This window comes from Muntiacus reevesi, chromosome 6 (assembly GCF_963930625.1).
Source record: "Muntiacus reevesi chromosome 6, mMunRee1.1, whole genome shotgun sequence".
In the NCBI taxonomy this organism is placed as follows: Eukaryota; Metazoa; Chordata; class Mammalia; order Artiodactyla; family Cervidae; genus Muntiacus; species Muntiacus reevesi.
In genome coordinates this window covers 64677625-64704222 of record NC_089254.1, presented here as the reverse complement: position 1 = coordinate 64704222, position 26598 = coordinate 64677625, and the positions used below count along the sequence as shown (strand labels likewise).

At 42.9% G+C, this 26598-nt stretch overlaps 2 protein-coding genes across 2 annotated transcripts in view; one reads left to right on the top strand and one right to left on the bottom strand.

Annotated features, from left to right (window-relative positions):
• The window catches only part of JAZF1 (JAZF zinc finger 1), a 322163-nt gene that overhangs the window by 75319 nt on the left and 220246 nt on the right, over window positions 1-26598 (bottom strand). The window lies entirely within an intron of this gene.
• Window positions 8474-9042, top strand: LOC136170733 (glycine cleavage system H protein, mitochondrial). The gene has a single exon (XM_065939192.1). It carries the CDS (start codon window positions 8482-8484, stop codon window positions 9001-9003), a length of 522 nt encoding a protein of 173 aa, XP_065795264.1. The 5' UTR covers window positions 8474-8481; the 3' UTR covers window positions 9004-9042.

Below are 26598 nucleotides of genomic sequence, written 5' to 3'. Positions count from 1 at the left end.
ATAATGTCAGCAAAGGTTCTGGTTCCAGTACAACTCTTCCAAACACAGACCCAAAATGAAAACGTCGGAGTTTTGAGCTTTGTTGAGTTCTGAAACAAGTGCTCTCAGCATGAACTGTCAACAGCCTGCGTGAAAACAGGGCAGCTGCGGGCTCCTGTGGAAGCATCTCCACACTCCCCAGCCCAACCTCACTGAGCTGAATGTCAGACATGACTTTACCAGGCCTGGAATCCGGCTGCCGGGCTCAGCCTCCTTCCCTGGGCTTATCTCTCACCAGGAGGCTGCGGCTGACTTGATGGAACTGCACGCTTCTCAGCAGATGCTGGTCTGCCAGCAACAGGAGCAAGACCTGGCCTGGCGCCGCCGACATTTACAGTCATGCCTCCCGCCCCTGCTCCCCAGCCCCGAGCCCCAGCAACGGCCTGCATGCAGACTTGGCCCACTAGGAGAGGACAGGTGATGAGGATTAAGCCGAGCATATTTGCATATCCTCAGCGTGGGGAAGGAAATTAACACCACAGTGACATGATTTAGTGGGTGAACTTAAACCCGAGAAAGCCCGAGATCCCTTTTGGAACACCAGGAGGCTGAGTGAACGAGATGGAAAACGCAGCACATCTGGTGGGGATGGGCCAGCCCAGGGTTAATGGAAGAAACAGAACTGAACCAGCTTGGGTCCAAAGTGCTCCTTACAACTCACCCACCAGTTATGAGTGGGCTTTATTCTCGGACACGAGAAATGACTCCTTCACCTCCTGCTTGCTGGCTGGGCGGGTGGGGGGATCATTATTGATCATTATCACTATCTGTCCAGGTAGCTAGCTATGTTACAGCCTTGAGAGACCCTCAATCACACAGCCCATTATTTGCCTGCAGCCAAAGCCAGAAATGGTCTGACAACTGGGTACTTTAGAAACTGAACATTGCGTGGAATTTTTTTTCACTACATTAGGAGCATGGCAACATCTTAAAAGCTTCTCATGAAAGTCAGGTTTTAAAAGAGAAAAAAAATAAATTAGCACCTGCTAAGAGTATTTTCATTGTTCTAAGGCTTTTTCTTTTGGGAAGGCAAAAAAATGATTTTTTAAAATGATTACGTAGACAACTGTGTCATTTGATGATGGAAGCAAGCAAGAAGGCAGCTAATGTTATTTTAATTTGCTGCCATATGAAGAAAAATGAATGCCACTAAAAGTTTCTCCTCATTTTCATGAAGCCAATATGGTGCTAGGTGTATTCTCTGGGTAAATCAGCAAAAGCCGCTTTGCCTTGTTCTTTTTTTCGCTAAGACAGCAGAGAGTTCAGCAAAAGTCTAGAATCACTTAGGACATGAACACCACACCACCCACCGTGAACACAGAACTTGACCAACGTGGGACGTCTAACCATAAAGTAATCAGATTAAATTTAAGACAAATGCCAGAGCACATATAAAAAGATAAGGCTCTCATCTCTAAAGCCACTACCCAAGGCGGCCGTGTGTACGTTTACTGCTGTGCTGTCACTTCGCTATGCAAAAGTACTTAACGACCTCCTCTTGAAGACAACCTTGGAAAATGCCTGGAATCCTGTGGAATATTGCTGAGAGTGGGAACTCTGTACCAGAGGCCACCTGTAATCAAGTCTGGAGAATAAGGTGGCCCCTACGGCATCAAGAGTAAAATGTACAAGGCGGAACTCCCCCAGACTAGGTGTGGCTAAATACCCATCTAAAGCTCATATGAGGATTAGAAATTGCCTTTGAAGGCCATTCTAAAAGAGCAGCTGCAAACAAGTTTTGAGCCACAGGAGAACCATTGAAATACACCTGCCAACACCTCCTAGTGTGATGCTTCTCAAGGATGACACTTGTTTGGATGTATACATTCTGGTGTGTGTGTGTCAGAGGCAAAGCTAAATAGACATCAGAGGAGTCCTTAAAAACCACTGTGGCCTCTCCTACATCTATGAACCTCTACTGTGGTTCCCGAGAGGCAGATCATCTTTCTTCTGGCAGACACTCGAGTATCTTGATAACAGTGTGTGTGTAAATACAACTTTAGCTACAAGGAGGGGTATACTAGAAACTTCAGAAACTGCAGCCTGGGGAGGATGTGAACTGCTGTGTGTGTCAGAAGACACTCCCAAAGGGGAGTGATGTCACCACTAGGGCAGGAATAGTGGACAGATGACCCAGGCTCCAGATGGAGAGGGGGGCTGGTCTGAGTACAGCATGTGACGGGGAGCACCTCTGTACCCAGCTTTCTGAAGGGTGCTTGGTTCGGTGGGAACAATGGCTGAGTCTGGGGTGGTGAGGCTGGGCTGCTGCTGGTGTCACATTGGGCTCTGCCGTGGTATGGGCTGCACCTGGACCCGAGGGCTCACTAACCGCAGAAGACCCATCCCCGGGCAATCTGTGTGTGTTAAGAACAAACCTGGCTTTCTGTGGGTGCTCTCCCAACTCACTGGAAAAACTGAGAGACATCACCATTTCATGACTCCAGCCTCACTGTTTTGTCGTCTTCTGTCAATTTATAACCTTGCACATATTAGGCATTCCACAAATATTTGTCCCTATAGACCAAGATTTCATAGTCCTCACAACGTCAGTGACATAACCAGGGAAAGTGTTGTAAGACCCATTTTTTATAGACAAGGAAACTGAAACACAGAATGGCTAAGAGGGTAGTGCTTTTGGACAAGGAGTTCAAGGATCCCTCTAGGCTAGTGTTCTTCCCAGTCCATTCTGCACTGGGGACAGGAGGTAGAGTGGCAGGATGTAGGTTTTCCAGAAGAGGGGGGTCTTCGTTTTATAATGGACATACTTCTCCATTTAATCTTTACAGTGTTGCCAGGGTCAAAGAGTTGGGTGGATTTTTCTGTGAACTGCTTCAGCTGGCCCTCAAGGTTTCCTAGAAGTTGAGGGGAAGTGGGGGCCTAACTAGGAGTCTTACTCCCTCCTCACCCTCCAAATACTCAAAAGTGTAGGGGTCCATGCTGGGTAGCAGAGGCTGCTCCATCTCCTCCTTCACAGTTTCCCAAGGTTCCCCCAGCGGCAATAGCTGCATCTTTCTTCTGCTCAGTTGAGAATTCCTTGTGGAGTGCCCACTTCAGTGCTCTCCACTGAAATTCTATTTATAGCATTTAGCCTAGAAATGAATGCTGAAGTTCATATTAAGAAGGTCCTTAAGAGGCATGTTAAATGAAGCATGGGCTCCAGAACCATTCGGGTTTGTTTGAATCCCAGTTTGATCATCTCCTCTTTGTGTGATGATGGGCAAATTTCTTAACATCTCTATGCCATTTGTAAAACGGTGGGTAATTTTACCTTCCTTGTAGGACTGTTGTAAGCATGAAATGATTTAACAGATGGAAAGTGCTTAGAAAACAGTGGTATATGCATACACACACACAGGCATACATATATATAAGTGCTCAAATGTAATACACCATTTCTAAGATCACAGAACCACATACTGCCTTCTACAAGTGGTGGAATTTTAATGCCCTTTTTTTCTCTTTTTCCAACTAAACGTTTCCCTTCTATCTGAAAGTACAGGTTCCTATGAACATAAGCAGACATAGCACAAATCAAAGAAGAATGACCAAAGGGCACATCTTGCAAACGAATGCACAAGATAAACAAAGCACAGACGCTCACAGACATCGTGCAAGGATACAGTGGCCTGAGGCTGAGGGGCGGAGTGCAGTTCTCAGGGAAGGAACTTGGGGGTAGCGCTCTACTGCTTGGGTGGGTACTGCCTCTGTTAACAGTTGGCTGTGAAGCACGTGTTGAACCCTATTTTTGCTTTCCTCCCTTTTTCGTAAAAGTGAAAATCCTTCTCAGATTTCTTTTGGTGAGTAAAAACAGGTACGAATGTAGATCTTTAATAAAAGTGAAGTGGTGCAAAGAAAACTGTCAGAAAGCGGGGGACACCCGCACATTATACGCTCACTGAGGGCAGGGACCGTGGAGTTCTGTGCTTAGCCGCTCAGCTGGGTCCGACTCTTTGCAATCCCACGATCTGTAGCCTGCCAGGCTCCTCTGTTCATGGGGATTTCCCAGGCAAGAATACTGGAGTGGGTTGCCATGCCCTCCTCCAGGGAATCTTCCCAACCCAGGTCTCCCTCATTGCAGGCAGATTCTTTACTGTCAGAGCAACGAGGGAAGCCCATGGTGTCTTACGCAGAGTCATCAAGCTGTATTTCTGTCGGAATAACTCTCTCAGAAGAGTACCTGTATTTCTAAAAAGAACTACAGAGAAAGGTCACAAAAACAGCATAATTCTTAATGGGGGATTTGGAAATACTATCTGGGTAGGGGTCCTCGGCACGCTTTAAATCATTCCAATTGCTAATCAGTATTCTACAAGAAGGTCAGAACCAATTCTGAAAGTGAGAAGTTTCTTCCCCAGAATCAACTTTTAGGGACCCTACAATGAAAACGTCTCATGTTACACGTTATAGATAAAATGAAAAATAATTGCATCTATGAGGCTCACATGCAACATGAAGTCATATAACTTCATGTCAACATTATCTGAATAGCTCATTTGTATTTATTTAATCATGTATTTACTGAAAAGCAACACAGACTTGTACCAAATTGTGTCAAATGGTATACGTGATTGCTATACTTAAAATGTTCAGATTATTTTGAACGGAGGGATTTATTTTCTTCTCATAGCTTTTGGAAGTCTGGACCTATCTGGTTTCAGTTAGGCAACAATCTTCGGCCAGCATTTTCTGGTACATTTGAAACTGTTGAACAATGAAAAGTAAAAACACGTAATTGCCAGCATAGCTTAAGCCTAATGCAGATATAAACACAGTTAAGAGCACTTTATTTAGGTTCTGCTTTATTATTCTTAACTTTCATAGCAATTTTGAATCACAATGCATTAACAAATTTTTATTAGGTTTCCCAATGGAGAGCCAGTTGCAGGCAAGGACTTTTATGACTCTCACTAAAGAACGTCGCAATTGATTTTCGATTTACCTTTTAACACAGAAGAAAACAGCATTGGTAAAAGCTTGGTTTTGGACATTCTAATTTAGTGTGCTCTAAAGGACACTTAATTCCTTCCTGTGCTCTTTGCTAGTGCCCTCCCTAGTACAGCACGATTACCTTCCTTAACTATCTCTGAGCTGCAGCCATCAGAGAATGTGGCAGTTGGCAACAGGAGGGCAGGGAAGGGGCTGGTCTGAAGGGCCCAAAACCAAGCAGGGGTGGGGGGATATCTATGCAAGATTTGATTTAACTGGCAGCCCAGTTTTCCTGAACTGAAAAGTATTCTGAGCAACCTCTCCCTCTGGACTCTTCCTCAAAGCTCACAAACAAAGCGGTCTTCCAGAAGCTGACTCCTTTAGAGGAGCTGCTACGTTCTGTTTGATGATTTATTTAGTGCTTCACATATTTCTCTGTGATTTAGGGTCGTGTGGCTCCAGTGGGCAGCCAGGCATTGCCTGGTGGCCTGTGGGATGACCAGCATATGGTGTGCTGTGGCCAGCGCGGGGAGGGAATGGAAGTAACAGCCACCTTGGAAACTGCGGTGGCCCGAGGGCCAGGGAGTGTCTCCGCGGCCATGTGGTGAAGATCCAGGCTCATGGCAGGAAGTGAGGGGCATTCTGGAATCTTCAATGAAAACACTCATTACAGGGGGCACTGCAGAAGAACCACTTTGACTAAATAGGACATTAACCACAAAGAAGTTTCTAAGCTTGCCACTTTCAAACACTGGCTTACTGACTATAAGAAGAAGTTTCGGGCAGGGGAATATAGTGTGCAAGAGTGAGTTTAGGCGTGGGCCATGTGACCACGGGCAAACGGTTTAGCCTCTTGCGTCTTAGTCTCTCAAAATGAGACTCACAATACCTGTACACCAGAGGGACGTGGTAAGGAGTAAATGAGATTTCACGTATAAGGCTGTTAGCAAAGTGCATAGTCAAACCAAACAGTTGATAAATTATTCTTATAGCCGTACCAAGTAGCTTATGGGATCTTAGTTCCCTGACTAGGGGTCGAACCCAGGCCCTCGGCAGTGAAAGCACAGAATTCCAACTACGGGATCGCCAGGGAATTTCCTATAATAGTAATTTTTAAAAATTCACACAGTATATATGAAAGAAAGCCTGAAAAGATATAGGTCAAAATAGCAGCAGCAGTTAGCTCAGGCTGGTGAGATTATAGTAAAATTTCCTTGTATGTGCTTTTTTCTGTATTTTCCAATAATAAATATGTAATACTTTTTGATTGGTACAAAGTTAATACAATACTAAAGCATGTCTTATATAAAGTAATAAAGAAATGATTACAAGAACAAAATGGGGAAATGTTATTGCAAGCCTGGCATCTGTTATCCTGGGCAGCCTCTGGAACACTGCAGTCTGGTCCTCTGTTTTCTCCCAAGAACTTATCTCAAGCGGTCACTCTGATGTTAATGGAACAAGGTGCCCTCACAGTGATACCAAAATGTCAATACACCATATACATGTTCACTGTTTGATAATTCTATTGGGTTTGAAATATACTTGATAATATTCACTGATAACATGTTCACTACTTGATAATTCTATTGGGTTTCTTTAAAGAAAAAGAAAAGGTCAAGCTTTACTTCATGAAAAAGGGAATTATTATGTGGTTTTCTTCAGATGCTTTCATAAGAACTTGATATTGTAGATAGTTGCTCAAGCATCAAGAAAAGGTTCATAAATCTTTGTTCTGCATTTATTTTTTAAGAAAATGTTTATATCTTACCAGTGAATACAAACAGTCCATCTGATTTTCTCCTACAAAATGAAAGACGACTTTTTGCAAAAACAAGGACATGTAAAGTGCTGAGAAGTATATGCTAACTATGAACACAGTCATAACCAGGGCAGTGGCCTGACGTCCAACACCAGCATCTTGGATCCTCAAATACACGTGAAGAGAAATCTGAAGTCTATCACTTTGTTCTCAGAAAAACAAAGCAGGTGTTAACAATCACATCTGCACAGAATGTGAAACCAGACCCACGAGGATTAAATATCTTTGTCTACTGTTCCTTGGGCAAGTTGTGACAAAGCACAATTTCTCAGTGTAGCGGGAAGTCTCTGTTTTCTGGATGGCCATCTACAATGAGATTAGATATAGGACATGGATCTGCAAACTTTCTCTATAAAGGGCCAGAGAGTAAATATTTTAAGCTTTGTGGGCCAGATGATCTCTTTTGTAAGTACTTAACTCTGCTATGATGATGTGGGAGTGGCTGTAGCTGCATTTCAATAAAACTTTATTTACCAAAACAGGGGGTGAGCCAGATATGCTTTACAAGCTTTAAGTGTGCTGGTCCCTGGTACCCAAAGAGAAAAACTATTAAATTATAAAGTCATTATTTTAAATGATAGTCTAAAAGAAAAGCACACAAGACTATCATACTACAAGAGTAAACTCTGCTCGTGGGTCAAGACAGATTTGGGATTCTCTTGTACAACATATGTATGTTTGCACATGATGGTAAAAATCAGGTTTGCGTGATCTGCCCAAATTCTTGAGAAGAATTCTCCCTGACTCACCACAGGCTGAGTCCTGAGTAGAAACTCATCTGATACACAATAAGCATGGGCTCTGGTGACTTTTTTAGAAGCAGGTAAGGGAGCTTATGATAAGTCTAGGGAAAAGTGGGCAAGGAGAGAGAAGAGTTCCCTGGGTATGAAGATGAGGAAAGGAAGCAGAAGAGAAAAACAAGGTTTGGAAGAACATTTGGAGTTGGAAGGGACCACAAAGTTAGTTACCTGAGGCCTTTTCTCCAATCATTTTCAAGTCTCACCCTGGATGCATGGACTGTGTCAGTCCATGGATAATCAGCACGTTGCTTGTAGTAGCGTAACCTTGGCTCTATGGCCAGTCACAGTTAAGAGAAGCATTGCTGTCTGACAGGTTGTATCATAATGTACTTTATGATGGTTACTGCTATGTAAGATCACAGATACCGCCATCTATAACACAGGTGCAGGTGGGGAGAGAGCATGTGTTATGTTCTTATTCATCTTTTAATGTAGCCTGAAACACTAAATGAAACTCGTGATTTCCAACACGAAATGCAGACTTTTTGTAAAAAAAGAACTTTAAAAATGAAGGTTGTAGTCACACATGGTTTATTCAAAACCATTTTAATGTGTAGTGATTTACTGCAAAGTCATCTTCTCTTTAAATAGCTACAGTGAGAGATAAATCAAGACCAAAAATGAAGAATGAAGTCTTTCAAGATGAGAAAATGAAGATAGTAACGATACATTTAACAAGTCTGCTCATACAGTCTCTTGCAAGCCTAAAACTTGAATGATTTTATGACCATTTCACCGTGTGGCCTTCTGTGAGACTACTGAGAAACAAGTTTTTTTCTCCTAGCTTTGAAGTCTACATATGAATCTACATTAAATATTTATTATTCTTATTTATGCTTACGGTGTTTTTGACGTTCTGGGATAAAAGTGAACAGGCTGGGCACCCGTGCGAACATGGCGCTGCAAGCGGTGCGGAGCGTGCGGGCCGCGGTCGGCAGTCTGCGCGCCATCTCGGCACCCAGCGCGCCCTGCTCGCCGCGGCCATGGGGACTGCGGGCGGGTGCCGTCCGGGCACTGCGCACCGGCCCTGCTCTGCTGTCGGTGCGGAAATTCACAGAAAAACACGAATGGGTAACAACAGAAAACGGTGTTGGAACAGTGGGAATCAGCAATTTTGCACAGGAAGCTTTGGGAGATGTTGTTTACTGTAGTCTGCCTGAAGTTGGGACAAAGTTGAACAAACAAGAGGAGTTTGGTGCTTTGGAAAGTGTGAAAGCTGCTAGTGAACTCTATTCCCCTCTATCAGGAGAAGTAACTGAAATTAATACAGCTCTAGCAGAAAATCCAGGACTTGTCAACAAGTCTTGTTATGAAGATGGTTGGCTGATCAAGATGACATTCAGTAACCCTTCAGAACTAGATGAACTAATGAGTGAAGAAGCATATGAAAAATACATAAAATCTATTGAGGAATGAAAATGGAACCCCTAAATAAATTACTTTGAAACAACTTAATCTAGCATAGTTGTCTTAAATTAGTGGTGGATAGATATTTAAAAAGCAACTTTTAGCAAAAGAAACTACTTGTAACAATGTTTCCTGAAGAAAATACCCCTTAACTTTCTAATGCCTTCAGATAAACACTGTGTATCTTTTCCACAGCATCCTGTGATTTTTAGGCTAGGCTCCAGTTATAATATTCAGAATTCCTGAAATTATCTCTGATAAAACTAATTATAAAAATTATGTAATTCAAGGATAACATGGTTATCTTATACCTTATATGACATTGTAACTTGCTTACAGCTATCCTTGGATTTGGGTCAAAATGATCTTCCCACTAGAAATGACTCCCAGTGGAGAAAAGTTTGTTAGTTGTATAATGTCCAGTGAAGAATATTACTGTCTTAATTTTGCAATATACTGTGTTTGCTGGTGCTATTTTTATACAGTGAAGCAACAGCCTTGCAGGAGAATAAACAATTTAATAATAAAATATTCAACTTCTTAAAAAAAAAAAAAAAAAAAAAAAAAAAAAAAAAAAAGTGAACAGGCTGAGCCAGAGACATGCAAATCTGAACTGTAAGACCTGGTAAAGATGGCTGACACTCATCGAGCATCTCACTAGGCAGGCCAGATTACAAATGTTACCAGGACAGACACACTTCACAGCCCTGTGATAAGTATATTATTATTTCTATTTTCAAATAAAAGAAAGTGGGCTCAGAGATGTCAGGATGCCCAGGGTGATCCAGATCCTATGTAATGATGTGGGACTCAACCCTGGGCCTGTTTTTGCCTCCAAAATCTGTTAAGCTACACTTCCTCCTACTGCAAATGTGATAAATTCTAAAGTGAGCAAATACCAACCAAAGAAAAAGATAGGCCATATCTTTTAGTAGAATGATTTTTTTTTCTTCTAAATTCATAATACTGTATTCTTCACAGACTCCTTTAAAAAAAATTCCCACACCCATTCTGGTATAAAAATAAACAAACACCATGAGGGCCTTTGAAATCTTAGGAAGAAATGTCTTTATCCACATATCACCAAGGGATGATTAAAATCTCCCCTGTACCGTTTCTTATTCTTCACAGCTCAAGATAACTTTTCTGGGGAGAGGCTTCTATTATTATTATTTTTTTTAATGCTTAGATTTATATCCTTATTATCCCTTTTCTCTTTTTCCCTCTTGCTTCCTACTTTGGACTATTCAGAATTTCTCTTCTTATTCTTTTCCTTAATATCCCTGGAGTTTACTTTAAAATTTCCCACAAACATTTCCATTGACTTCCCTCATTAAAATCTTTTCAGACCATCAATAATATTCAACATGAACTGCTTGTACTCAAGTGCTCATTTTCTCATTAATCTGGTCTTCTTCATTGGTTTATCACACATGTATAAATTTCTGGCTCCATTATGGTTAGATGAGCTTTTGTAGGCTAACCTGGGACCCTGGTCACCGTATTTAACACTTTCTATGGAAAGTGCATTATTTCCTAAGCAACTGATTTCTAAACAAACATTTGGGATCCAACCTATTTGTAAGTCAGGAGGTGCCAGTACACTGGAGGTACATAAATGAAAGGTGGCATTTTTTTTCCTCCTGGGTTAGCCTTCTGCTGCTGCTGCTGCTAAGTCGCTTCAGTTGTGTCCGACTCTGTGCGACCCCATAGATGGCAGCCTACCAGGCTCCTCTGTCCACGGAATTCTCCAGGCAAGAACAATGGAGTGGGTTGCCATTTCCTTCTCCAGGGTTAGCCTTCTATGGTTATGCTATTCAAAGTGTTCTCACACGGCTACATCCCCATGTGTTAATGAAGAGCTCCTCCCAGTTCCCATGTGCTGATGAAGAGCTCCTCCCAGTCCTGACCATGGGGACTGGCCAGTAAGCGGATTCACAGGCAGAGAAAAAAGCCCAAGGTGTGGTGTAGGCCAAGAGAAACCCACACTTTCATTTGAACTTGGCAAAATGCAGGAATACAAAAGCAGAGACCAAATTATCGCCTTTTCAAACAGACCATCTTTATCCCTCAAAACCTGACCTTCTTTCCTTCGCATCACACCTTAATTTCAACTAAGTGGTGGCAGCTGTCTGTTCTAATTCCCAAGAAGACCCTGAGTTTGCAAAAGCACATGCAATGAAGAGTCCATCACATAAATGCCTAAGTCACATACTAAAAGGCATCATAATCTTACTGTGGTGCTTGTTTTTGGCTATTGCTTCTGCTCCAGGAGCTCTGAATGGAATTCAATTCCACAAACACTGACTTTGAGTCCTTATTTGGGGTGGCCTTGGGGTAGTCATAGGTTTTGACAGTAAAACAAATTTCAGTCGCTCACCTCAAGGAGTATACAGTCCAATGGATGAGGAAAAATACAGAGAAAATATAATTTCAGGCACATATAGGTATAGCAAGGTTCTTAAATGCTCCTTTCAAACACTTTCATCTTTGAAATTTCACTGTTTGCTTTTAGTAAACATACTAAAATTCTCACTCAAATGATTTGTCTTTTACACATGGCTCAACATGTTCTTGGTAAGAGTAGGCCAAAGAAGATCAAATACTTATTAAAATGCTCTGAAAGCAGTGGTTGAGGGTGTAAATTAAATGTAAAGATAACATCAAATCCATAGTCTAAGTAGACATGCGATGCAGCATAATAATTTTGAATTCATACAGAGAAGGCAAAAATAAGAAACAATAAGAAAATAAGAAACAATCATGACCAATAACTACTAAACAGACGTTTCTCCAAAATATTCTTCAAGCACTAAGAAGGTTAAGAACTGGATGAAATGCAAACTCCAGAAACCAGCAGAGCGGCTTCTACAGTAGGAAATAAGTTACATTAAAATCTCTGCTGGACCCTCCGTTGGGACTCTCCAGCTTATTAAAAAACACATGCATATTACAATGTTTTGTGTTTAGGAAAAGGTACCAAGGAAAACAAGTAGTCTGGCTATAGATACAGAAGAATCATATTTACAACATTAGAGTCATTCTAGCAAGCCATATTTAACTAAACATTCTTTATGACCTGGGTGCTTGCGGATAGACTGTATTTTTGCACACTTGTGGACAAGATGTTGGCTTCATTTTACAACCAACATCTTGTCCACATCAGGGGAGCTTTCTCACACAGACACGCATACCATGTGGGCTACCTGCTGAGTTCTGGCAAGCTTGGTAGACTGCAGAACATAATGGGAAGGCAGTTGAAGTGGAAAAAAAACCTTCCTGGGAATTTTTTTAAGTGGTTAAAAAAAAAAGAGGCATACCGTTTCCTAATGTCCCACACTGTGAGTTGGCACAGGGAAGATAATCCAGGAAATGAGATGTAAAAACTGTACACAGGTTCCTTAACTCAAGAGGCATTTTGCAAACAGCCAATATGAAGAATGCATTTCTCTTTAGGAAGTCAACGACTTGAAAGTTTAACTTTTTAATTAGCCACATGGAAGTTGAAAGAGCTGGAAATCGTCATTGATTCCACATGGAGATCTTAACAGTTGCGTTCCCCATTCTCAGAAGCCAGCATGCTCATTTGATGGGCCTTCATTCAAAGTAACCATGTTGGAGAAGTATATTTACTGGGCAACGTTTTAAGAATTTCAGTTAGATAAGGAATATAAGGTAAATGTCATCTAAGTGCAATATTTTAGTTTTCTATTGATACTTTGGTGTAATGCTTTCCTCCAGTAAATTACGTAGCAAACCAAAGCAGAAAGTAAATCCTCATTGCTCTTACGTTCAAAGCCAAAAAGAAAGAAGAAGAAATGCAATAGCACCACCTAAAGGGCATTTAACTCCAATGAAAACTAAACAGCTTAGAAAAGCTGTAAGGACTTGTTACTCTGCCTGAAGGTACAATGGATAAGACTGCTATGACAAATGCAGTTTGACAAGTATGTTGTGAAGTAGTCTCTGGAGAAGTTATATACTGGTTCTACACCACATATGAAAACTGGACAAAAAAAATCAGTGCAAGCCACAGAAAAGATCATTTTGTAAAATTTAAAACTTGGTTGAAATAACTCAAACAGATGACAGACCTAAATATAAGAGCTAAAATTATAAAACCTTAGAAGAACACACGAAGGAAACCCTCCTGACCTTGGGATAGGTAATGATTCCTTACACATGACAAGGAAAAATAGATAATTTGACTTCATTAAAACTAAAAACTTTTGTGTTGAAAATAGCACCATCAAAATAGTGAAAGACAATGCCCAGAATGTGAGGAAATATTGGCAAATCATACCACTGATAAGGGACTAGTATCTAGACTCTATGAAGAACTCTTACAGCTCAACAATAAAAAGACAAATAAACCAGTTTTCAAAATGGGGAAAGGATGTGAACAGACATTTCTCCAAAGAAGGTATACACATGGCCAATAGGCATTTGAAAAATGTCCAACATCATTTGTCATTAGGGAAATGTGAATCAAAACCAAAATGAGATTTCACTTCACATTTACTAGGATGGCTATAATCAGACAGACAATAACAAGTGTTGGCAAGGATGCAGAGAAATTGGAATCCTCATACATTAGTGGTGGGAAAATGAAATGGTGGAGCTGCTTTGGAAAATAGTTTGGAAGATCCTCAAAAATGGCACTGTACCACAACTGATGAATGGATAAACAAAATGTGCTGTGTCCGTATACCAGAACATTATTTGGCACTAAAAACAAAGTGCTGATACATGCTGTAATGTGGATAAACCTTGCGAACATTATGCTAAGTGAAAGCAGCCAGACACAAAAGGCTACATACTATGACTTCACTTACATGCAATACTCAGAGTATGTAAATCTAGAGATAAAATAGAGATTGCCTTAGGCTGGGAAATTGGGGGGAATGAAGTAAAAATGAATATGTATGTGGTTTCTTTAAGGGTGATGAAAATATTATAAAATTAGATTGTGGCAATGATCATACAATTCTGTGAATAAACTAAAACCACTAAATTGTATAAAGAGATGAACTACATGATATGTGAATTACACCTCAATGAAGTTGTTGAAAATATTCTGAGTTTTCAACTGCCACTCACCAGCAAAACGGAAGGTATTATTTATACAAAAAGTAAAACTGTCACGGCCTTTGTGATCGTGTAGTTTCCAAGTCCCTGTTACCACATTATAGGGGAAGACCCAGTTACAGGTGGTGTGGCCCCACAGCAAAAATGGGGCTAGAACCTGGACTCTCTTACTCCATTAGAACTGGGATGAGGGAGAGGTGGGGTGCCTGGGACACAACACTTAAGGGGGTGCCACCCTCTGAACCTCGTCTGCCCAGCCTTGCCCTGGTTCTGGATATACTCCTTCCACATCACTTCCCTGGGAAATGCAAAATGAGAACATCTGTATATAGGAATACTATTGTTCAAGCTTCAACCCTCATTCCTCATTTGTTTTTCCTACAAAAGTCATTAAAGAAAAACGCAAGTTTTTTCCTTTCTTTTACTTTAGGGAAAAGATAGATGACCCAAAGAATGAGAGGTTAGGCAGAGCTTGGAAGGAAAACCAAGTGAGAAAAAACACAGGCTTGCCAAGAGGACATGTTTACTCGGATGACTTGAGCAAAGAATACAGCTCGTTTTAGCCATTTCCTTTAGCACGGTCTGTGCAACACGTCTCCCACAGCCACCAGTTCAACTACAATCTGCCAACCACTTCCTCACGTCTACACCAGCAATCTTCATTTTCATTGGTCGAGATTTTCTGTGAGTGCAATGATAAAAGGTGTCCATTGTGAATAGCATGGCTTATCAGTGCATGTGGTCTAATCGTTACAGTGAAAATGTGGAGTTACTGTGGCTCGACAATCCCTTGATTTTCATTTGCCCATTCAGGTGTTCTCTCTAATGCCAGCTCAGGACACACACTTTGCTTTACGTCCACTGCACAATGTATCCCTGAAAGAGTGTGTTAGGCGTGCAGTTTTCTTTTGCCCAGAGCTTTATTGCTACCTTGATTCTGGTCACAGGTGGTGGGAGGAAGGATGACAGTGCTCTCCACGTCTATTCTGACTATCTGCCTGTCGACGGCACAAAATGGCTCGTAAGGCCGGCCTTTCTGTTTACATGTTCTTATTTATTGGCTGTTGCCCAAGATTCTGTTTATTATCCCCTCCAGAATGAACTGCAAGTTTCAGCTAAACATACTTTCACACCATTTCCCGCTTTAATCACAGCAAATATTTGAAATCACAGACAGGCCTGGTAACTCCAAGTACAAGGATCCCATTACACAGCAAGTTAAATAGATGCCTAGCTTTACTGTTCCAACGTTTAGTTTTGCTTCATCTGTTCTCCCAGATGAGCATTTCACTCATTCCTAAGTCTTCACATAAGGTTCTGCCAACACTGAGCTAGGGTGTCTTTGTGCACTTAAGCTGCTTGGTAACAACTAGAGTTTGCTGAAGACTTGCCAACTGGACTTTCTGGGTATACTTCTTAGAGAGCAAAGCGGTTTGGGCATTAGGAAGAAGGCTTGTGTACCCAAGACATTTATTCCACAGAGAAGCTGTTAAGTTTAATGGTTAATAAGAACTACACGGGACTTCCCTGGTGGTTCAGGGGTTAAGAAGCTGCCTGCAAATGCAAGAGACATGGGTTTGATCCCTGGTCTGGAAAGATCCCACATGCCGCAAATAAGCCCCTGTACCACAACTACTGACGCTCATGTGCCTAGAGCCCGTGCTCCACGAGAGAAATCACCGCAGTGAGAAGCCCGTCTGCCGCAACCAGAGAGCAGCCTGCACCCAGCAACAAAGACCCAATGCAGCCATAAATAAATATATATTTTCCAAAAAACCAAAAGAAGAAAATCTCACAGACAAGGTTTGAAACCCTACTTCACCACTTACTGGCTCTGTGCACACTTCTTATCATAGAGCTGCCTACTTGCCATAACTAAAAACCATATGCACCGATATAACACCCACTCTATTTGGCAAACATGAGGATTAAATAAGGTAAAGGCAGTGGCTATTTTTTGGTTGTTGAACTTTTGTTTTTAGGATGCTTCCATCACGTATTCTTACTTTGGTTTGCTCAGACGTAACCAAAATGGAATCCTTCTCTTTCAAAAGCATATAGACTAACTGGAAAATAAATTACTGACTTGAAAACACTCAAAAATCACTAGACTTATTGCTTACAAATTTAAAAAATTAAGAATTTAATTTCTTAAAAAATAAGAAAAAATTAAGCAATAAGTGCTCTCTCTTGTTTTTATGGATATGTAACAATAGAATCAATATGCTATGAAAAAGGTTTATATCCCATTAGGAAATGCCATATACCTCACTGAACAGGACTGTACATTAAAACTTTTTTTTTTTAATCTCTTTATTTCTTTGGAATTCAAAGGCAACATGCTGCTGCTGCAGCTGCTGCTAAGTCACTTCAGTCGTGTCCGACTCTGTGCGACCCCATAGACGGCAGCCCACCAGGCTCCTCTGTCCCTGGGATTCTCCAGGCAAGAATACTGGAGTGGGTTGCCATTTCCTTCTCCCAAAGGCAACATATCTTGTCATAAACATCCAAACATCACAGAATTATCTATAATGTAAAGAGGAGAAGTTCCCATAGTCCTATCCCAACCACTGTCAGTTGCTGGGAAACACTCCAGATTGCATTTTCCTGTGCATTTTCTTTACCAACTTAAAAAATATATATATAAAAGATTGTAACACTTTGCAAATTGTTTTTTTTTCCCTTTTAAATTCAGCATCCTGGATATCCTTTTAGGTCAGTACATGTGGATCTACCCAACGGCTTTAAATAGGATGAAAAGTGAAAGTCTAGTGAAAGTCGCTCAGTCGTGTCCAACTCTTTGCGACCCCAAGGGACTACACAGTCCATGGAGTTCTCTAGGCCAGAATACTGGAGTGGGCAGCCGTTCCCTTCTCTAGGGGATCTTCCCAACCCAGGCACCGAACCCAGGTCTCCTGCATTGCAGGCGGATTCTCTACCAGCTGAGTCACCAGGGAAGCCCTTAAATAGGATGGACACACTCCACTGACTGGACCAATCTCAAACTGAAGAGCATTTTTAGTTATTTTCAGGTTTTTCCATCACAAACACTTTCACTGCCAAATTCTTAGCAGATTCACAGCCTGAACTATTCTCTGGACATTTAAGAAAATTTCTTCCAAGTTTCATCATTATCCTCTGGAAAGGCCACATGCATCCTCAAGTGAACTTTGCTATTTTATGTCTTTCTCTCTTCAGGACGTTTAGGTTACAGCATCCGCAGGAACATGGCTTGTTTTGTTCTAACTTTTCAACATTCACTCTCCTGTGAAATAAATACAAAAAACCAGGGCATCGGTATTTATGTTACGATGCTCTGAAAACCTGTCTCTCTGTCCTAGCCCTTTCATCCATTCAGTAGTTCTGTGCTCTGAAGCAGTTTCTGTGGAGGTTCAGCGCCTATCAGCTTCACCCCTTGCTGGTGCTATGGTCTTGGGTAAGTTACTTTTCTCTGGGCCTCAGATACTTCATCTGAATGAAGTATTCAGAGATACTTCATCTCTGAAATGGGGATAATACAGAGGTGAGGATTCCGCGAATGAACACAACACACAGTGCTCTGAACAGTGCCCGGCAATAAGCGTCCAATCAATATAGCCACTATTGTTAACAGTTGTGCGGGTGCTTTTAAAGATTCTATTTTAAAGACCTGAAAATACCGATTTCTGCCCCTAAGTGGGGAGCATTTCTCACTGTTGTTTTTGTAACGGCATTATGCCTCTTTCATCTCTATGGTTGTTTAACTGGAACCCAGATGCTTGGGCTGTATCTCTCAAACAGCCCTGGTGATGCAAAGCCAGGGAGCAGCTGGCCTGGCAATGCGGCTGGAAGAGCACAGAGCAGACCTTTCCACTCCAGAATAACTAACGAAATGCGACAGTTCGAGATTCATTACTTAGGGGCCCTGGGAGCTACTTGGTTATCAGGAATTCACTGCTTAAAATACTAAGATTCCCGGGATGAAGAACATCCTTTAGTTATCAGCTCTCAGCTTAGCCAAGAGGGAGCTAAGACAGGGAGCTAAGCCAAAACAGGTGGAAGTAATGACCCCAGGGATGGGGAAAGACAGAACTGGGGGAGAAACAGCCTAGAAGCCCAGGACGGGGGCGCGGAGCAGGAGGGGATAGAGAGCCTCAGCTACATTCCGGGGTGCAGCTCCCAGGTTCTGCCTCAGCCCGCAACACGCTGAGAGCGCCAAGCCAGGCTTAGGGGCCCCTGGACCCAGAGAACAGGGGACAAACCTGGAGGAGATGGCCCTGTGCCCTGTCCTGCCAGCCAGGTAACCACAGCCTCAGGCCTATTTCCTCCTCCCTCGTAAGGCAATTTCAGTCCTGAGCAGCTTTAGACAACAAATAAAGGTAGCCTTTTAAAGTGGGATGATCCTGCATGCAATGCCAAAGGTTAAATGCCACCTTGCCATCAGCCACCCTGACACGTTTTCTTACATCTGGCCCTCACCAGAGCAGTCTGGGTTTACTCACTCATTGGCCTGGCTCCCAACTTCATGAGAAATTCAGTGAGGATTCAGATCTGTGTTCATCCCTGGATTCCCATCATGCGTCTATACATCATGTTTATTAAGATGGATAGATTGGAACTGGGGGCTCTGTTATTCTATATGTCTCTAATTAATCCTGTCACTTTCTAGCTAAGGTTGAAAGCCTGATCTGTGGCCACCATGGACAATGAGGAGGGTTTAAGGACGAAGGCTGATGGGAAGGTCTGAATGCAGGTGTGGTCAGGACCCCCAGTGTGACAGCGCCCAGCAGCTCCCAGCCTCCTGGGAAGAAGGAAGGCTGCCTTTGCCACTTTACCCTCCTGTCCATCGGTGCTCTCATCTGCTCGCGACACCAGGCCTGAGAGTGTTATGCCCTCCTTGTGTCATTCAAAATGAACTCCGAATACAAGGTCCTCTTGAAGGTTTGTATTTGCTAAGTTCCTGAGCGAGACTGGGAATAAGGCAACACCTCTTTGCCGTGGCTAACCAAACGCCCTCACACCTTCCCAGGGCCCGCTCTTCTGCTTCCCTTCGTGGCCAGCTTCCCTCTCACTGCTCCTGACGTCTGGATATTGAAAACACCCTCAGCCTGGTTCCCTCACTCTTTTATGTGCCTTTTCTGTGACCTGGGACCCACATCAGAGTCCCTGTCTCAGCCCAGTTCGCTGTATTTCTACAGCCTGTGTTTCTAATACACAGCAGAGCATTGCCAGTAGCCCTGCCCTAGGCATCCACCTCCATCCTTCTGCAGAGAATGACCGCAAGCACAGCTGAGCTTAACCTAAGCTCTCTGATGACGGCGGTGACTTGGCCAAAATCCCTCAAGTCTAACGGCAGCACGCAGATGCCAATGACGGTCCACGGCAGCCACCGGCTGCTGGTCCTCGGGTGGGGGCAGGTTCTCGCTGGGGCTGCCTCAGTCTAGACTTTTCCACCAATGCAGCAGCCCTTGAAATTAATTTTCTATTAAAATTTAAGCCTCTCAGTCTGATAAACAAAATGCACATTTGCTGTGGATTCTGTATCTGACCTTTTACACTGATTTTGTCAACAAAATTTACCGTATTCATAAATACTAATGTTCTCATTTGGCTCCCTATCTTTAGTATACTGTAAATTATCAGCAAGTACATAAATGTCTTGGCCTGGTAATATAGTGGCCTGAAATGACTTCCTTTTTCCTTTAAAGATGTTGCATGTTTTAATGGTAGGTGTTTCTAATTAACTTGAAGTGCCATAAAATGCCCATGTATGAATCAAAGACAAGTGAGTTGCATTAAATTAAAAGTGCAGTATCTGACTAATGCTAACAAATTAGGCATGCCTTCATGATGCACAATTTCTCTGTTTGGAGTTGTCACCTTATTAATGCAGGGCTATCAAGGCTCCTAGAGCAGCCACGCCAAACGAGCCTTTCAAAATTAATATCTTTGGCAATCAATTAGGAATACGGTTTCATGCTTTAAAAAGACTTCCACTCAGGCATCTTCACAGAGCACCCTCTTTCTGCTTCCTTCATAAATGAGCTCGATTTGGGGATCTGATCTTTTTGCCAATATAAGTCCAAATGAGCACTGTAAATATTGAAATCAAATGTTACTACTTGGCCTAATTTTCTTTCAGCCTGCAGTTAATCTTTATTCAGCCTTAATGAGTATTTATTGTGTGACCCTGACAGCTTGCTACTGCTGTGATAAATTATCTGACTCAAGTCCGATTAAAAATGCAACCCTGAGTGCTAATTATCTCAACAGACCTGCTTAATAATAGCATTTCTTGTCAATTATGGAATCTCAGCATGGGTGTCAATAGGAACAAATGCCCAAGCCTGCCTTCGACGCTGACTTCCCATAATGCCCTTTTACTTGCCGTATGTAAATCAGAGCGCTTTGTACCTGTGGTGACCCTTTACTAGCAAACTGTCAAAATGATAAAACTAGCCACAGCAAAACTCCCACCACCATACAATTAGGGGCTACAGTTCAGGACAACAGGAGGTCAATCAGACAGAGCTAATTATGATGCATCTTACTCACAGCCTGTCCAGCAGGAAGAATTAGCTGTTTTTTTGAAATTTATGCGAGGTTAAGCATGGCCCACAGGAGGGAAGCTACTGGAAAGTCGGGACTGGGGAAGTGGAGGCACAGAATTACACAATTTGTCTTCTACAGTTTTGCAGGGTGTCTGGAATTAGATCTGAGTTCAATTTCAGCTCCGTCACTTACCTGCTGTGACTTGGAAGAAATCACTTCGACTGACAAAACGGAGCCAACACCATCTACCTCATTGACTGGGGGCTGGGGTGAGGACTAAGAGGTAACAAGTATAGTGACACCAAGCATGGTCCTATCACACAGTGGGTGATGAACATCCGTTTACTTTGCCCTGTTTGCTTTTCTTCCCATGACCACGATAACACATAGTAACAACAGCGACAAGTAACATTTAAAATGACGCTCTCCTTAAATGCCCTGCACAATGTCTTACATGTACCTGTCATTCAATCTTCCTCCTTTACCGTAGTCAGAATTGAGTAGAATAATGGGGATGCCACATACAGTGTGGGGCATACAGTCAAGAATATTGGGGTAACGGGCTGATGAGAGACTTGTGGGGTGATCATTTCACAGTGTGTACAATGTCACTTTCTTGTACACATGAAACTAATATAATATTGTAGGTCAAATTTATGTCAATTAAAAAAGAAGAGCTGTGGCTATCCCCATGGATCTTTCAGTACAGCCTCCTGTTTATAGGGACAAATGCCTTGAACTATTCAAAACCAAAGATGAGAGGCTCCCAAAGATTATCTCAGACACTTTCAACCTCTCCTGGTTGAAAAGTCGGAGCAGCACCGACTGAACTGAGCATTTACTCCAGGCCAGTCACTGTAGAGAGTGCTCCCCTTTGTTTAAATCACACACTGTCCCTCTCATCAGCTTCCCTCTGGGGACTGGGAAACAGGGTAAGACAGGTGAGATGACTCACCCTACATCTCGTAACTGGCAGGTTTCAGAGCCCAGGCCTGAGCTGAGAGTCAAAGCCCCCACCTCCCCCAACAGGAGGAGCCCGGATGCAGTTTATGTTCCTCGACAAAGGCTTTCAGTAGAAAGGACGGGAGAGGCCGACACCAGCCTGAGCGCGTTACACTACACCGTTGTGTGGCAATTTAATTATAAGGAACAATAAATAATATCTGCCTTTTTGGTTCTCTGCAGTGACAAACCGCAGAGTTGCAGGGCAGGGATCCCGTCTGGAGACGCCAGCTCAGTCTCTTCGGGGGGGGCAGGAGTGCTGGGGAGCAATGTGAGAGGAGTTACTGTTTCATCACATGACTTCAAGCATCTGCAGCCTCAGTCGGTAATTCTGGGGGCACAAGCCTCCCCTCTCCTGGCTTTTATGACTCCAGGGAGGCTTGCTCTTTCGAGGAGAAAAGCCATCACTGTTCAACTGGCCACATCGCCGCCTTCTTGCCTTACCTGCCTGCCCTTCCCAGGCTGACCTCCCAGGAGTCTGGAGCCGTGCAGGGGTTTCTGAGCACAACCCGAAAAAGCCTTCTTAAAATAGGCTCTGACATCCCCCAGATTAGAAGGCACCATCAAGGTGAACCCCTACTGAAATACAGATGCTCACGTTCCCTACATCTGGACAGTCTGGCCTGCGTGGAGGGGACAGAGAACCTGCCCTGTTGTTCCGTGAGGGGCCGAGTGATGTCTCCCTGCGGCCACACCCAAGGCTGGCCTGCTGGGAGCGTCCAGGGCTGTGGGAAACAGCGCCAAGAAAGGAAGGCGGTGTCAGGCCTCACTGCGCCAGAGGCTGTGCGGCTGGCCTGCTAATGAGGCCCAGATGAGGGTCTCGCTGCGACAGATCCGGGGAGATGCAAGAAAGGAATGTGATCATTTCCTTCTGAAATGTGTTCCTTCTTCCCCAACACCTCAGCCCTGCTTCATTACTTCCTTCACAGATGATCTCAAATTAGGAAGCCAATCTTTCCCCTCGATAGGATGCCAAGTTAGTGCCACGAGAGCGTAAATCAAGTTTTTCATCAATACCGTGTGGGCTAATTTTCTTTCCAGCTCTTGACACCAGCGTTCACTGTTTCCCCATAAAGTAAGCACGCCCACATTTTCTTTGATGAGTTGCAGCTAATTGTCATTTGGGGTGAGATATAAAGCTCTTCCTCTAGGGTGCTGGTTGAGGCTTAATACGTTCCACACAGATACATGGTGGCCTCGTTTGCCACTTCCTAAAGCTTCTCATCATTCTGCTCTGTCCACGTAAACCCAATTTCAGTTGAGAATAAAACCTCCCCGGGCTTAAGTCTGTCTCCTGATCGTTACATGTCCTATGATACCTACGACACCATGCGATGTTGATGTGGAAACTGGAGAAGGAAATAGCAACCCACTCTAGCATTCTTGCTGGGAAATCCCATGGACAGAGAAGCCTGGTGGGCTATAGTCCCAGGGGTCGCAAAGAGTCAGATACGACTTAGTGACTAAGCAACAGTTATGACGCCATGCGAGGTCGATGTGAAAATGACTGTGTACCTCTTCTCTCCTGGGTATGTTGTTAACATCCATTCAAATTTCACACAAGGTTTTGCAGGAACTCTGGAAACACATCCAATGCAGACAAGTTTAGCATGAAAGTTACTGCCCCTGTGGGCAGAGTCCTATGCTCTGGTACCATTTAACTCCCTCTGAACACTCCAAAGAAAAGTCAATCTTTTCAAACACATTAGTAATAAGGAATGCAAGATATGCACCCAGTGTGCTCCTGGAGTCCTACTTGCATCCTCTGCATTCCAAACTATTCTATGCATGAGTCCAATTCAACAGGAAGTATGGCCCGAAGGCCAAGTCCACAGTGTGTGAGGTTTAAACAGGCCTCTCCTTGCCTGCAGACCAATCTCTTAATCTTCTGGGTATCTGACCATTTGCCATTTGGCTTCTTATTTTGAAGGATATGCCTGTCGACACATTTCTACTGAAAAATCAAGTAATCTGACAAACAAACTGTGACTTACGCAGTGGACTCTAATTTGTTTTGTATGTGGATGCCAGATTTGAGCTGCTATTATCAATTTTTTCATTTTATAATGATGACCACATCTTAAAAATTAATTACGCCTGCTATTTGTTTCACAGTCCTGGTCTCAGGCCAACAATATAGTTCCTTGAATTTGCCTGAAACATATGGACGCAGGATTTCATTTATGGTTTTTGGTAAAGTCACGTTCTTCCAAAAATCGTGCATGGGTCACATGAGAATCTTGGGTGCTGTCAGTTGCCCGAAGCTGTTTCCATTAGCAACGACATTCATAGCAACACATGTCAGCAGTTAGCGCCCCAGCAGAGTGAATACAGCCAGCCCCAGGGAGCTTCATTTCTATTTTGGGGCCTCACTGTCCTTCCAAGGGGCAGAAAAAGCTTTTGGAGAATTTGTATCCACAGGAAGAAACCCCTTGCCTAGTTTCTGTTTCTCCAAACCACACTTTTTTGGGGGGAACCCTATCGATAATTAGCTATGAGGTTATTACATTTTGGATTTCAAGAAATAATCTATGACACCTCCTCTTTTTACATTATCACCTTAAAACTATCACAAGACCTAAAAGAAAACAGTCCTTCCATCTCAGATTTTTGGGGAATGTGTTTGAGAATCTATTTTGGTACTTCTGGGGCACTGAGTTATTAAAAAAAAAAAAGCCTTTAAAAAATATTTTTGAATCAGAGCTTAAACACACAGCTGTTGGGCGCAGTGTTTGAAGACAAAGGAAAACAAGAAGATGTTATTTCAAACAACTGAGTGTGTGGGCACCGGCTTCATACAAAATTATGATGGTGCTTGTACATAAAACAGTGTTGAAGCCTAGTGGCTTCTCCTGCCACTCATTTTCTGGATTGTGTAAGTGCTCTCCTGATTATCCCCACTGAGCTTCTATGCAGGGTCTCCTAACTTCTGGCTTTGAAGGAAACCAGCAGGGCCCTCTGCACCTCCTCTCCCAGCCTTAGGGCTTGTGGTCCCTGTAAATCACACCTTTTCAGCAATTCTTCCTCCCCATCTCAGAAATTACCATCATCTCCCCAACCAGGTCTGGTTACACCTGTTAGTTTTTTAATAGTTATTTTAGTCCCTCCAGACCAACATATCTCAGATGCCTGGGCCGTCACAGAGCCCTGGCTAGGGGTCCTCATGATCAGCAGTGTCAGTATGGCCTGGACCCTGGTCGGAAATGGAGACTCTTGGACTTCAGTCCAGACCTATGTGGTACACATGCAGTTTAGGCTTGAGAAGCACTGGTCTGGAACTGATAGACCTTTTGGAAAGTGATTTCTCAGACTTCACTACTCATCAATGAATCTGGGGCAGTCCTCAGAATACCGGCAAATTCCACCTTTCAAAATCTCACAGGTGGTGTGTTCCTTTTACTTGGTGAACAAGGAGCTATGTCTACATCTAAGGTAAAGTTAGTCCTTCTGTCCAGAAGGGAAGTTAAGTTTTCTAGTTCCTACACACACCGAATAAGGATCAATATGCAACTACAAAGGCACTTTGGGATCCTGCAGCGGCTCCTCTTCAGCATCAGCTGGAAGGGACCAGGAGGCAGCTGCCTCTGTTTTACTTGAAGTAGTTCTATTGGAAAGAAGAGGTGAAGAGTCTCCAGGGGTCCCCAAACGACCAGCTAAGTCTCCTTGAGAAAGTAGAGTTCTCAACGTTTACTAAAGCCAGCTAGAAGACGAACACACACGCCTGGGCTGCATGTAATTCCTCTAAACAAGGCCTCCTGAGGTCGGAACCTTGGCTGTGTGCTTTGAGATCTCCCCAGGTGACTCTGAGGGAGGGATGGGAACCACTGTTCTAGGCCACCGATTGTCTCCAAAGGCGGCCTGAATGCTGTTGCTGTTCGGCCTCCATCACAAAGATTTAAGGGCTTTCCTGGTGGCTCAGATGGCAAAGAATCTGCCTGCAACACAGGAGACCAGGGTTTGATCCCTGGGTCAGGAAGATCCCCTGGAGAAGTGAACGGCTATCCATTCCAGTATTTTTGCCTAGAGAACTCCATGGATAGAGAAGCCTCTGGAGGGCTATATATAGTCCATGGGATTGCAAAGAGTCAAACATGACGGAGCGACTAGCACTCACACACACACACACACACACACACACACACACACACACAGAGATTTATACACAGATTTAGGTGAGATAGAATTGTGATTCCAAAGGTAAGAAGGGTTTTATTGACTAAGTGTCAGTCCTTGAGGTTGTACCATATCTTAGTAAGGTATGTTGGTTTATTTATTACACCAGTGTGGACAGAATATCCCTTTAATTCAAAATATGTGCTACCAACAAGTGCCACTAACCTAAGAGGGGAAAAAAGAATTCAGAATATGCTGGGTAGCCATGCTGTCTATGCCACTGCATTTAATCAGAAATGGTTCTGCATCTTTTGCTTTCAGGAAAATTTGGTTAAACTCTAGATCATTTGAGAGTGGAATCCCCAAACTGTTTTCCCTCTCTGAGGTGAAAAGAAGAGCTTTATGTAGGTTGCATGTGCTGTGTTACCTAATAAAGCAAGTGATACTATGCATTTTGATTATCTTTAGAGAGTCTACATTTTTCTTGCTTTCTAGTAGGGTAGATTACTTCATAATTATGCCTGAGGATGCGCAAATGTCATACACTTGCAAAAATAGTTTTAAATGCTTTCAAATGCTTCCAAGATTAGAATAACTGTCTTGTGTTATTTTGCTCTTTGTTGACAGTTCAATTTCATTTCATCACGGGATGTACTCTTTCCATAATGAATTTATAACTGCTACATCATAGTAATTGTCCATAAAGAACACCACAATAGGAACAATTAGTTTCCTAAAACTCTACCCCTTACAGTAACTGTTTTTTGTTTTTCATGTTTGTGCCTCATAAGAGCTTCTGCTCCTTTCATATGAATCTGTTTTAACACAGCATTGATTTCTTGACATTTCATGTAACTTAGTCAAGTCCAC

Coding starts and splice junctions, on each gene's coding strand:
- LOC136170733 (XM_065939192.1), top strand. CDS start 8,482: ATGGCGCTGCAAGCGGTGCGGAGCGTGCGGGCCGCGGTCGGCAGTCTG.